Source organism: Megalops cyprinoides, chromosome 1 (assembly GCF_013368585.1).
Source record: "Megalops cyprinoides isolate fMegCyp1 chromosome 1, fMegCyp1.pri, whole genome shotgun sequence".
Lineage (NCBI taxonomy): Eukaryota > Metazoa > Chordata > Actinopteri > Elopiformes > Megalopidae > Megalops > Megalops cyprinoides.
Window position 1 is genome coordinate 52,429,930 of NC_050583.1, and position 14,360 is coordinate 52,444,289.

At 40.4% G+C, this 14,360-nt stretch overlaps 2 protein-coding genes across 3 annotated transcripts in view; one reads left to right on the forward strand and one right to left on the reverse strand.

Annotated features, from left to right (window-relative positions):
- Nucleotides 1-6,791, reverse strand: part of ptprea (protein tyrosine phosphatase receptor type Ea) — a 74,120-nt gene extending 67,329 nt beyond the window's left edge. For both annotated transcript variants that reach the window (XM_036528865.1, XM_036528848.1), the window contains exon 1: nucleotides 6,564-6,791. The gene's annotated coding sequence lies outside the window, so the exon portion shown is untranslated. The remainder of the gene's footprint in view (nucleotides 1-6,563) is intronic.
- Nucleotides 6,792-9,238: 2,447 nt separating this feature from the next.
- Nucleotides 9,239-12,388, forward strand: LOC118772478 (clarin-3). Its single transcript, XM_036520848.1, has 3 exons — nucleotides 9,239-9,470; nucleotides 9,764-9,949; nucleotides 12,060-12,388. The coding sequence occupies exons 1-3, from the start codon at nucleotides 9,239-9,241 to the stop codon at nucleotides 12,326-12,328; spliced, it is 687 nt and encodes a 228-aa protein (XP_036376741.1). The 3' UTR covers nucleotides 12,329-12,388.
- Nucleotides 12,389-14,360: the final 1,972 nt, after the last annotated feature.

A 14,360-nucleotide genomic window follows, 5' to 3' on the forward strand; every position in this document is an offset into this window, starting at 1 on the left:
GTTAAGGAATTGCCTGAGGTGGGGTGCGGAATATTAAGTAGCTAACTGGATTGGGTAAACACCCTTTTATCACCCATTTCTAGGCTTTCAAGAGTTCGGCTGACCTGGTGGCCTCTTTCCTTTCAGCGACGCATGCAATTTTCAAAAGAAATATGAATTTGTCATGAGAATGCCTCCTCTAGCTGTCCTTAGTTGCTCAGCTCCTGGTGGTGTTTCTGCGTTGTAGTAACACGTCTCTACATCCACGTATGAGTTGCAGTTCATTTCCTGGAACCAAAGGTTCTCCTAAAATTACTGATACAGAGAGACCCTGCATTCATTACAAACTTAACAAATAGCAAAGCAAAAATGAGCCACTGAGTGTTCTGTTTCATGTTCCTTTCAGGCATAAGCAGCTATCACGTGAAGAAGAATTCATACTATCAAACCACAGCAAAACAAAGGCAAAAGCATGGAAATGTGAAACCAGCTGGAACATAACCCAGAGCATATGCTCATGTTCTCAAATCGGCTGTTAAATTGGCAAAACAGTTGGGAGTCGATGAAACTTTGCCTAACTTTGCCGTTGGCGTGCTTACCATCACGGCCTGTGGATTAGGGGACAATGAAATTTAATTAATCTCTATTGCAGCACCACCCTGCATCTAATCCTAGAATAGTTTTCCAAATTAGACTAACACATTTTCTCACACATTTGTCTTAAATTAAGGCTCTGACCAATTTTTCATGCTCAGTAATATATTGTATAATTTATGAGCTCTGGGAAAAATGCGCCCTGAACAAAATCTTATGCTTGTGTTTTATATTACTGGGGCTTTTGATCAACTTGGGAGCAATATCTGAATTTGCAGCCATAAGAGAAACTGAGAAAGACATTGGCAATTCGCGTTGACAAATTTAATCTTATGTGTTATATAGATGCTCTGTGAATTCAGCCAAATGTCGCATTAGAGATTTTTTTTTCATTTCATACTGAACTAATGAAAAACATCATACTTATTTCCAAGTATTGCATGTGCAGCCTTGCCCTGTTAACTTTCTTTTGCATTGTTCTGTCATTTGTGGAAAAAGATGGGACTTTAAAATGGGTCTCAACTGGGAATCCAGCAAAGCAAAAGGGGTCTCAACTGGGAACCTGTCCCCAGTTTCACATGGTTTCCATATGCTAACCACCCACGTGCTGACGTCTAGGCTGAACAGGCTCCATAAAAAAGAGTTACACTGCAACCATTGAGGAAGTCGCAGGTAAACAGAAGGATGCTGCTACTAGTTCTGACAGATGGCTGACAAACCTCTGTGAGGGTCTCTAAACCACCTATGTACAGCTGCTGCTACTGCTGCCGCAAGCAAGCTGACCCTGGAAGTGAAGATGACTAACAGTGACACTGAATTCAAGATCATACCGTGGCCGACATTTACAACGTCAGAGGAAGCTGCCATACATCCTCAATAAGCATCACAAAGCATTTTCTTAATACGACTCCATGCATTTTTTTTTAACCTTCAATGTGAAAAGCTAAGCAAGGTTCATGTGTTGAGAGGCACAGATTTATACAGCGACAGCATGTTGTTCCAGCGATGCCCCCCTGGCCCCATTGCCCAGGAGAACTGAGACTGCTGGAGGCGCTGTTTGCACAGCTGAGGACATTCCCCACAGTAAATGTGAGGTCATTGGCCCCGGGGGTGTCCTCTGGGGGGGAGGCCACACCCTTTTTCCCAGCATTCCTGCTCCGGCATGAATGGAAAAAGTTCAGGGGTTTTCCTGGTGGCCGCCCACAAACAGGAAGCATTGCCATTACTGACGTCCTTCACTCCACTACTGCAGTAATGGCTTGCTGACTGATGAAAAGACAAGGGTGATTGTGAAATACCGTGCAAGAAAGAATTACTTACTGGAATTCTTTGATAAGGAGAACACATGGAAATCCTGCCAAGCAAACAGTTTGGAAAAAATAGCTACACCCATTTTCTAATTTTTTGATTATTATTGGTTGTGAACAAAAACCACTTTTGCCATGCATGAGACAAGATACACCTAAATAAATATGATCTGACAGTCTCTGTCCTTAACTGCCCGCAGCATGTGGGTCTAAGAAAACAAATAACAATCACTGGCCTATACTTCCTATAAATAAAACTGCACACGGGTATACTGTGGGAATCTGTGTTTCTTTTCAACTCACAACCCGGTTCAAATGCTCTCAAACACTATGGAACATGTACCAAGAATGCTAAAGGCGAGGAAGGAAACAACATGGTGAATGATCTGGAATAAAAGAAAAAATATACAATTCTGTGGAAGCTGTTCAAGGGGAGCCTTGAAAAAAAAAACAAGGTCAGCACAGTAACTGATAACACTGTGAGCATATTTACACAGCTCTTTCCCAAGTATGTTATTCTGTCTGTTTATTATGGATATTATTCCATTGTAACAACATTTCATGAAAAAAGAGACCTAGTAAACCTTGAGAACATACCAAAATACAGAGTTAGGGCTTAGACCTTGAGCATTGCCTAATTATGATATTGCAGCACACACTAGGAAATGATCCGCAGACAAATGCATAAAACAGCAGGATAGCAAACTGACTGGTGTGGAACTTGTTAATTAGCTTGCACTTTTTTGTCTTTCAAAGTGTTTACCCAGCCTATATTCCCAGCTAGCTCAGTGCAGTGTTTTCCTGACATACATCCTACTGATTCCAGGTTACACAATGCTTCACCCTCTAACAGCTGTACTTTTAAACCAATTAGATCACTCTCCTCCCCTCAGAAAAATAAACTTCAAAGAGCATGTTAAACTCCGCAGCACCTATGAGACAGAGGAGCTCAGCAGGGGATCTGACTCTTTTAAAAACATGGCCTTAAGCCTACAACTGAGCACAATTTTAGCCCTGATTCAGCCCCAATAATAGCCTTTTCAGATTTGCTGTGAGTTTACTGTGATTATTGTTGAAACATATCACATGCATGCTGAAATCACAGATCAATTTAGCAGTAAAGATCTTGTAGCATGCCTCTTGAACCTAATATGATCTTTGAGGAGACCTTCTGTAAGGGCTGCCATTTGATTTCTGCCAAGTCTGAAAATATTCACAAGAATCGCCTCCGGTGTCAGGTTTCACAGGCTTATGAGAGGGACAACTATCAGCCAGTAAAACAAAAAACAACCATTCGACATCCAGATATGGCACAAACTGTTTGTTGTTGTGTGGTGCTTCCTGTAGCACTACAACACTGAAGATGCAATACGAAAGCCACGGAGGACAAAAGACCTCAAAGAAGGGACTGTGGAGCTGACAGAATGAGAGTACAGGGACAGTATGTTTCTGATTAATCAGCACATGTCTATCATAACGATCAACACCTGAAGTGGAAAGAAACAGCCAGATGGCCTCAGTAATTTATATGAGTTATGTTCTGAGAAGATGTCTGAGCAAATCAGCAAATAAATGGCAATATTGGTAATAACCGTAGTTAATCAAAGCCACATCCTGTAGCTGTAATATTCTATGGCTATGACAAGATAAAACTCATGAGACATGGCTAAGCAGACTCCTACATTTCCGCAGAACACGGTTCTTGTAGCATGACATGTGCATTCACAGCTCATTTGCTTACTATTTCTAAAAACCATCCTCTATCTTCCAAGTGTAACCCCACTAAGCTAGCTTGCTCAGATGAACTGAAAATCCTGTTGATGCCGGCAGTGTCAGTATTCTGTCCTGAAAGTGCTCCTCCAGGCTCTGCTCCCGTTGAGTTCTGATTCCTTCCCTGAAGCCTTCAGCGTTATTATTCTAGATGTGAGTTTGTACATTGGTTTGCAGCTGGACTCAAGGCTCTGAGCAAAACTGGGTTGCTCTGTGGAGTAATGTTTGGGGAGCTGGCCTTGTCAATGGATGCTTGCAGGTTCAAATCCCAAGTAAGATGCAGCTGTTGAAGAGTTTGAAGAGAGAATTTGCAGGGTTTTTTTAGCCTGCATTGCTCTATCAAAACTCCAATTACATAAACGGCTGTTTATTAAACAGCAGCAGTGTGGCACAGTGGTAAGGAATAACCAAAAGGCTGCTGGTTCTATTCCCCGCTGGGGTACTGCAGTTGTACCCATGGGCAAGGAACCTAACCCACAATAGCCACAGTAAATATCCAGCTGTATATATGGACAAAATTGTAAGTTGCTCTGGATAAGAGCATCTGCTAAATGACAATAATGTTAAGAATGTTAAACAAAACTACCAACCAAGTAAGCTGCCAAGGGAATTCATGAATGAGCAAGAGAGAAATGGCAAAAGTAGTAGCAGCATCAAGTGTTACTTAAAGACAGCCTTAAGACGACTAATCGTGACCATGTTTTCTTGTCTATCTATTGTGAATGCAAGCAAGAGGAAAGAGCCTCTACCTATTACCATGCCTTTGTCTATATTACACCAGCCTGACACTTTCTTTGCCTGCTTTTAAAGCATATTTCTCTCCCAGACACATTCATACCCCTTTCCCATCTGTTAAATTCTCCCAGATGAAATTAAATTGTTGAAGAGCGTAGCCAGGTTTCACTATGGAGAAAACCTGTACTTTATTCATGAACTGAACTGTAAAAAGGGGAATGACTCTGGTTGAGGGATAGAATAATTAAACAGTTGGGCATGTGTGAAATGGAGCTAGAAGTAAAATATCCACAGAAGTTATTTCTGTCTTCTGAAAGAGAGGAAAGGGTCAACAATCCCAAACACTGTATGCCATACCATCTGGCTGTGTGAAAGGATGTCATGTCCACATCCCTTATAACTTATATCCACACCCTTTCAAGGTTCTTTGCTGTACTGAAAACACAATACAGAGAATACTCCTACTAAAAATTATTCTTAAACAGCCGGCTTACAATAGAAATCCATAAGCATATATACGTTTCCAGCGCCGTCTGACTCTGTCCGCCGGCAGGAAGTAAACTTAAGTTAAATATGAGCAGCCCAGGTACAGGCTACAGAGTTGTGCGCCAAAGCAAGCCTAATTCATGGCTTGTCGTGCTTTCATTCAGCTGAGAAAAAGATAAATCAATTTACTTTTCTAAGGTTGTTATCGTAATAAAGCGCTTCATTGTCCCTCATTAAAAATGAAGAGCATTTCAAAGCGGACGGGGAGCTAGGCTTCCTTGAGCAACATCAGATATGGTCTTGATGCATTTGTGCAAGATGATAGCATGTTACAAAACACAAAACCCATCAGCTGAAGACAGCGGGTAGGCTACTGAAAATTGCAGCCCAAGGCTGCACTTACATGGTTAAACGTAATCCTGTAAAACATAACCATTCAGTTTGAAGCCCTCACCGAAGATTGCCAGGCAACGGCAAATGCCAAAGAAAAGAATGTATCGCCAGTGAAGCATGAATACTGTATACAGCAAAGGTGCCTCTTCACTGGCTCTGCATATATGCCTCACATTATAACAAAATACATAAAGATTACACCTGCATCTTAAAAATTACTGTCCAAAGATCTTAAATTAATGTAAATTAATATTCTTGACCACAAATTTAAATTAAATTAAATTAAATCTTTCAGCGTTTTACTTCTGAAAATCGGATAATGTTATAGTTCGTGGCGCAAATGTGTTACTTCTTACTTCATCTCGGTAGAAAGTGTAAAGACAATCTAAGAAAATGTAAGACGTTCTACTCTTCATTGCTTGTCCTGTTAACGGGTACCGCAGATCAGTGAACGCACATACGTGTACTAACACAGACAACGTTATATGAAGAAAACTGATATGGCAAAGAAGGCACCGTGCCTATCTTATTGAGTTTAAATAAATAGCCTACTCTTTGACCTGTTTCGCTCAGGCTTCCTGATGCTTTCCTTAACAGTTAACTGTTGGGCAGTCTTCACGTGAAACAAAACTGCACATCAGAGTAGGTAAAAATCCTGCGGTGCACAGCACAATTTGTCACTTGATTTGTTGTTAATCATTTTGCATATCATAAAGGAAACTTGACAAAGGACGGACACGATTAACTATGTTCAGACGCTATGTTGGATTGTGGACTTCGAAAACGACGGAAAACTGGAAGAATACTACCTACAAGCCTGCTCCACTAACCCACATTCACTGTACATTGACTGTATTCTCTCTGATTGTCAGACCCTGGGCAGACATCGCTGTTTTCATATTAGCTTAGCTACTAGTCTCACTGCCGTCACAAAGCCACCAAGTGACAGCGCAGGAGCAAAGCGAATGATCTATTTCGGTGAATAAAAATTAATAAAACGCAAATCGTTCGAAACGTTCGTGTGGTAGTACCTGTGCGTTTTACTTCAGTTATTAATTCAGCTTTTTACATCACTGGCAAGCTATCGTTAGCTACAAGCACACCGAACGATGGCTAGCTGGCTACCCTTATGTGATGGAACGCGACTACTGACAGTCCTGGTCTTATACCATACCAAAGCAAATTAAAATTGACATACCGTGCTGATCAATACTATATTGACCTTCATCAAAGAAATTATAAGATACGTGCCATCATAAACCGCCCACAATCAGCAGCAAATGACAGTCCGCACCTTACCGTGGTATAATTCCCAAAGATCCTTGTCCAGTGTCGGCAAGGGAAAGAGAGAAATCCCGTGAACAGAAAATCGGGAGTAGAGGGATTTCTGTAGTTCTGACTTGCTTGGTGTCGGAAAAGAGCAAATCTTGTTTAAATGACTTCCACTCTTGCTGTCAGCTACTAACCCACCCCGAGTGTTTCTCCCTGGCAGTTGAAGAGCGAGAGCCGCCTGGCGCTGCTGTTTAAAACGACATGTGCGTTTGTGGCACTCCAGGGCGCAAAAATCCACAGTATCCGCCACAGTTCGCGCCGCTTGCACAATCCTGCTCACTTATACAGAAATTGTGACTTTAGTTTTTGATTAATGTCCACCTGATCTTTTCCTTACGTCGTTCTTTTCCGAAAACGATGACTATCGTTATACTCATTAACATACACGTAGAAGAAAGAAAGAACGAAAAATCAGTGTTCATAAACAAAAAAGTTGAATTTTGACTTAAGTATTTTGATTTAGTTTCCTGGAAAGTTATTTATTTAAAATTATTGCTAATATATTTAGTTATTGGCAAAAGGTGGTTACTGTTAATTAAAAACAGTTGCTTAGGTTAGGAGGTACTTTTATCTGGCAATACAATTTAACAAAATCAATAATTCCCCGCATTAAGATCGGCAGCTGTTAAATTAGTACAATCTGGCATTGATATAGTTACAGGCTTGTATGGCAAGTTTTACGAATTAGACTGCAGGTGCAGTGCAAGAATCAAGCGAGAAGTAGCGCCATCTACCGGTGGTAGAGGCATGCAAAAACAAAGGTATTTATTGTCTTTAGGGTGTCCAGTGTGTAGAATGGATGATTAATATGTCAAAAAAAGATTATCAGTACTGTGCAATACGTTTCTCGTAGTATTGTGTTTAACAGAACTATTTAACGCAGTTTTATTTGTAAAACTGGTAGTAGCATCCGTAGAAGTAACCAAGAACTAGCCGTATCAATTGAGAAGTTCTTCGAGAGAATATTATTCAAAAATTATTTTAATGGTAGATATAGCTACATGGAGAGGATTCCGTAATGAGATATTCTTTGGGGTGATTTTGATTCTGGTAGCACCCGTACAGTGCTTTATGGTAATTCGTGGATTGATATTTACCTTCGCTCATATTACTGTTTTCAAAACAGCTCCGTGGTTGAGCAATCAATGACACACGTCTCTCATTGATCATTTCTTTAAGCCTCCCGGCTTCACTTTAATTTTGTTGTCGCCTTGTCGTTCATTAGACAAATGTAGGATAAGTGAAATAAATATTATGACCATTTTCAGACGTAATTGTGCTGTCAAACGAAACATTACTGGAATCAAATGTTGTCCATTAATGCTTCTGCACCACCATGTTCGTGAATGTTTCCATCGCAAAGCAACACTGATCCAGCGGCTACTGTACACGCGCGTCTCCAAATGAATAATATTTTACCGACAAACCGGTCATACACTGTAACCCATTTGACAGCTTAATTTTCACAGGTACAACGGAGGGCCCGGCTCTAGGCTCCGCTATCACTTGACCATCCAAGATATGATCCTTAGACCCTCTGGCCACGATAACAGTTCTTTAACCGCTACATCACTTGCTTCTATGGAAACGTGCTAGTGGTGTAATACGTCAGTAGTTTATCTCACTTACGTTTTTTATGGCAACAGCTTGGCGGTTCTATCTCATATAGTAGCAGGACTTTGTGTTCGTGTTGTAAACCACACCCAGTCCTGTAAGTTATGGTGAAGGGGCCCTTATCAATACAGAAGCACTGGAACCATGAATCCATATTAAGAAAACTGTGTCGTTTTACTTTAATCTATTTTTTCTTTCTTTCTTTTTCAGTTGTGCCTTTGGCCTCAGTTATGGCAGTTTCAGTGGCCTGGCGTCTGTGACTGTAATCGCCATTGTAGTCAACCTTGTAGTTTTTCATTGCATTGAATGAGAAATAAAACATGGGACCTAAAAGAAGAAATTGAAGGAGTAGCCAATGTTAATTTGGCATCTCACCTGTCCAAGTGTTTTTGAAATGTCCAGGGGCTCAGCATTACACAGAAATACAACAAAAGCTTTTTAACACATGAAAATAAATATTTCTCAATATTAATGCTACAGTTTACTGCAGGTTGATACAATCAGCGCATTGACAAATGATAATGACAGAGTGAGTGATATATCAGACAATTTGTCTCTAAATATTACTATTCATGGGAAAACAGTCATGGAAATCACATTCCTCCTCAAGCATGCAGGTGTCTAGAGTGAGAACATGAAAAAGAAAACACAGGAATGTAACAGAGTGAGTTTCTCTCACAGCAGTGCAGTAAATGATGCAGTCCTTGGCAGACAACTTACTGTACATCACATGGCTGAGAAAACTCCTGACAGGTGAAATTATACCTGGATATCAACCCCCCACCCCTACCTTTTTATGATGTTTTAGAATAAATAAACGCCATGACAACCCTCCCTCTTCGGATCAAAGTCCACATACCCAATCGGATCACTTTATGGCCCTCAGCTCAACGTTCACATCTCATTTGTCCTTGGGAAAACTCAGAAGCGTGGAAAATCCATTTCAGGAGTAGAAGGAAGTTTCGGGAGTTCCTGGGGAGAAAGACACGGTTTTTGGACACAGGCACTGAAACAGGAAGCTTGTGAGAATGCCGTCTGGCAGGAAGACGTTACACTTTCTGGTGAGCGCCCTGGTCACCACGGCAGGGGCCGCCGTGCTGGGGTATGGGATGTCAGCGGAGTGGGCCATTTCCAAGATGGAGTGCTCAGCGCAAGGCAGCAGTTTCTTCAATGGCTCGGCAACCGTGCAATTAGGGCTTTTCAACGGCTTTCTGATAAAAAGTGACTGTCCCAGCTTTGGCAGCACAGATAAGCTGGATGGTAATTTTTCTTTTTCTTTCTTTTTCTTCTCACAACTCTCTGAATAGATTCCTGATATTTCATTTCAGGCTGTAAATGATAGTTGTTCACACCTACAGTTAGGAAGCAAAAAATGAGTTTTGATTGTATTGTATGCTCCACACTTGCTTTAAGCATTTTGTGATATATATTCTACAGTGCTGGAAAATGCACACACACACGCATTTGTGTAAATCAGCTTTGGTAAGATTAGATTGATCTTGTCCTTCAGCATGTAAGCTCAGCCCTGAACAGTTATCTTCCTTCTCCTTTAGTTTTGAAGAAACTGGGGGTGGTAGGGGGTGCCCCTCTCATCCTCCACGGCATCATCATAGGCCTCTTAGCCCTCAGTTTGCTCAGCTCTGCGTGCACTATCTTGATCACCCTGTACAACAGCGTCAGTAACCCCTACGAAACTTACATGGGACCTCTGGGCGTGTACACCTGCAGCTCCATCAGTGGTGAGTGTCCTTCCCAAAATCATTCAGGACCATGATGCTAGCGGCATTGATTCTAAACACACAAACACACATGCACAAAAACACAGCCACATAACTAATATGGGCAAGCCCCTAGTACAATGTGTTAAAGCATGTTTTGTACAAAAGGGAAGTCATGGGCACCAGTCCAGGGTGGCATAACACTTTCATAGATATATGTTTTTCTAAGAAAAAGCTGCTCAATTAAAAGGCAAGCCACACAAATGGGTTGCAGTATAAAGTCCTTGATGACTGTGGGCTTCTGGTAATACAAGTGTCCCTGAGAGCAGCCCATTTACAGGGACAGATCAGGGTATATTGTGTCATGATAGACCAGGCAGTGTATGAGAAAGGCAACAGGAAATCTGCCCTGGCAGCTACCCAGACTGACATGTCCTGTTCAGAGAAAAAAAAAAAAAAAAGAAAAATCAGAGCGGCAGTGACAACAAAAGTTGTCATTTTATAAATCAATAAATAAATAAAAGCTATAGATTGGCATTTATTTGAACTAAAATGTAACTGGTTTTAAATCTTTGTAATGCATTAAACCTTGCTTGGCTGTCTGCTATCTGATAATCAGAATTATAAAAATATTACTATCATAGCAATATAATCTCAGCTGCCTGAGAAAATACATTTCATAAAATATATTTTCTATTATTTCCAATTTTAGGAGCGCATTGCTTGGGATGCCCCCTAAGGGGAGTTTGTAAGACTACAAGGTTGACTTCATAAAGTATAATCCTTAACATAATCCCGAACATTTATTACTTAGGAAATCCAGACAGGGGAACGTCTTCCAGGAATTTGGGTGTTCAAAATGGGTCGTGGGTTGTCCGGCAACCAAACTAGCACACTGGAAAACTGTACTATCAATGTTGTTCTATCTGTTAGCTGTACCTACACCTATCATGCTAGCTCTGCTAGCTGGCGTTAGCTTATGTTCCAGCCAGCATGCTAGCTAGAAATGCTAGCTGGTATGCTATTTGGTATAAAACTATAGTTTTTTATACCAACACCTGTTGTGTGTAATCTGCTATGGCTTTAATACTGACAGGCCAACAGTATTTATCAGTATTCATTTCTTTACCCACTCTACTGGGACAGTAGTGTGGCATAGTGGTAAGGAGCAGGGCTTGTAACCTAAAGATTGCTAGTTCAGTCTCCACTGGGGCATTACTTTACCCACAATTGCCTCATTAGATATCCAGCTGCCTAAATGGATACTAATGTAACCAGTGTAAGATACTCTGGGTAAGAGCATCTGCTAAATGACAATAATGTATTGTAATGTTTGTATTGTAACCCATTGTGTGTCCATTATTCACTGGGACCCAGGGAACAGCTTTGTCACTGCACCAAAGCCTCAGAGTATTCATATATGCTGTAACCATGATTTAAACACTACTAAATCCTCTTTTTAAAAATTGCTCACTGTAACTTGGTTTAATTTTGGCACTAATTATTTGAATGGAAGACATGTATTTGAGTTTTGGTCACTTACAGAGAATTTCCTTTTTATAAATGTTATGTGTTCTCTTTTTCATTGTCATTCCTATTTTTTTCCTGTAGTATTTCACGTTGTAGGTGTCATAATTTTGCCTCGTGTAATGTACAGTTACACCTCTTTCATCAAGAGTGGGCCCTTAAGATGGCAGTGTGGCATCGTGGTAAAGAGCAGGGCTAGTAACCAAAAGATTGCAAGTTAGATTCCCCCCCAAGGCATTGCTTTTGTACCCGTGAGGTCCTTGAATATCCAGAGTCTGCTAAAATGGCATTACATTATTGGCATTTAGCAGACACTCTTATCCAGAGCGACTTAAATGGGTTGCAGTTTTTACATGTTACCCATTTATACAGCTGGATATTTACTGAGAAAGTTCTAGGTCAAGTACCTTTGCCAAGGGTACGGCAGCAGCACCCCAGCAGGTAATCAAACCAACAACCAAATCTTGCTCCTTACCATTAAGCTACACTGCCGCTATTAATATAACGTAATGTAATGTTACATTTCATTGGGAGTGGACCCTTAAGAGAAACAAGATTGATGGGCAGATGGACTGACCCATAGGTTCGTTTGTTCTTTCTGCAGCAGTGCTCAGCTTCTTGGCCCTCATTCTGTTCCTGGTGAACATGCTCGTGGTAGGTGTGCCTCAGGAACTGGTGCAGGAGAACGTGGCTGTGGAGCTGCAGAACGAGAACGTGACGATGCAGGTGGGTTTCTACATGCTGATCCCCTACCTGGTGACCAGCCTGTTGGCCATACTGTCCGTCTACCTGTACGAGCACATGGCCTACACCCAGAGGAAGGAGCAGCAGCGGCCCACAGAGGACGCACCCAAGGAAATCATGATGTACTAACCGTCTATGTCCGCGTGTTCAAAAACACCCCAGCGCGGAGAGGCACTCCCCTTCTTTCCCCACAGCCCCAGCCATGACACTGAGGAAAGTTGAAATGCTGGAGAATTCTCTATTAAAAAGCAGAAATGCTGGAAAATCTCAGTTAAAAAGTTAACTTCAAGGTAACTATTCACTTCAACAAATGAAGGAGGGTATGGATAAGTTTTATTATACTTTTAAAAAATACAGACAGCAAGAAAGAAAGAAAAATGTGCACAAAGTCTGGCCTTTCTTTGTGCTGCTCTCCTCTTGGTTATGTTAGGGTAAATGGATTTTTTAGAAGCCATCATTCTTTGTGCCTGGTAACTTTTAGCAAAAAGGAAATATACACACAAGTCACTCAAACTTTTGAAACTATAATTGAATTTGCACCAAGGAGTTTTAGACAGGTTTCCCTATAATCCTCCTTGTTTGTATAAAAAAGCAATATTGTTCTGTATCATTGTATTCTCTGTGGCTGTAATAGATCAGAATGTACAGAAATTGTACATAATGAAAATTATGTAGTAAGAATGTACAGAAGAAAACATGTCAGAGTGATGCTAATATTCAAAGGATTTGTTTTGTGCTTTTATTAAATCTGAACATATTTATTGAAGTTCATAAATTATAGTCAGACTTGTATTTGCTTGAGGATTGGTAATTGGGGCACTCATAGGGGTACTGTGCACGTGACACCAAAGTACTATCATGCACTTCATCTCCCCCGTGAACTCTTGAGCGAGGGGTGAGTGCTGATCAGTGTGCAGTTCCTGATGTTCCCACTAGATGGTGACAGACCCCTGTTTCCTATCCAAACAGTATCAGTCCGTCGGCTGCTATGTGGATTTGATTTTCATTATGATTTCAATGGCCGTTGTTTGTTGTTGATTATTGTTATTGACTTCAGTTATTGGTTTGGTTTCAGACACCTTGTATTACAACAGGTTTGTGCTCCACCTTCATTATTGCACTCAGCTGAACATGGCTTCTCAGAGATTTTCACATCTTTTGTTGAATAAAATTGTCCTTTGCCAATATAGTTTGCAGGGCACATGTAATGAAACAGTGATCATGTTCCGCTGATATATTTCCATTTTCATTATCACACTAAAGGATAATGAAAAGGAAAGGAAGCCACAATTAGTTAAATAGTTAAGTAGTTATCAGCCGTTTGAGAAATACAGTAAGCCCTCTGTGGCTTTACCATTGTTGCTACACAGTTTATCTTAAATAATGTATATCTCTTGTAATATTATTAGTCTTTTTATTAGTCCTTTTTATAGTGTGTTATCAGTATGTTGTGGGAGTGACCAAAAAGGAGCTATGGGATGTATCAATAGTAAATGCATTTATAAAAATGAAACACAATATACAGCCTGATATTTCCTTTCACTGTTTGCCCCTTGAATATGAATGTGTCTGTGTTTTTATGAAATATACACACACGTTAAAAGGAGAAATGTCCAAAAAGCATACTGTACAACACGAGGCAACACAAATAACACCGTACTGTCTTGCTCAGTGTTCTTTCTATTTTTAGACCATTTGCAGGGTACAGTTCAGAGGTCACTTTTTCTGGTATTTGCACTTTGGACAGCATCTATCTCTTCACATCCATCAAAACTGTGAAGTATGGGTCTATATCTTTTCATCGTTCTGCCATCAATTATGAATTGTGGGCAACGTTTCCAAGAAAAGACTGATATTATTTTGCAGTGAAGATTAGCATTTTTTCAGAGGAAGTATAAACCTCAGCTACATTATGTTGTGGTTTGGCAATCTCTATCTCCTTTTTATTTCAGAGTAAAGATAAATTACACCCTGAGGTGAGAGCAATACAGAGATCGTTTATGATGAATTATTAACTAACTGAATCTCTCCTGCCCTCTGCTGGCAAATCTTAGTCTGATTTATATATAACACGAGAGGTTCAGGCAAAGAACAAATTATTATTATTATTATTATTATTATTATTATTATGGTTAATTTTTTCAGTTTTATATCAATGATG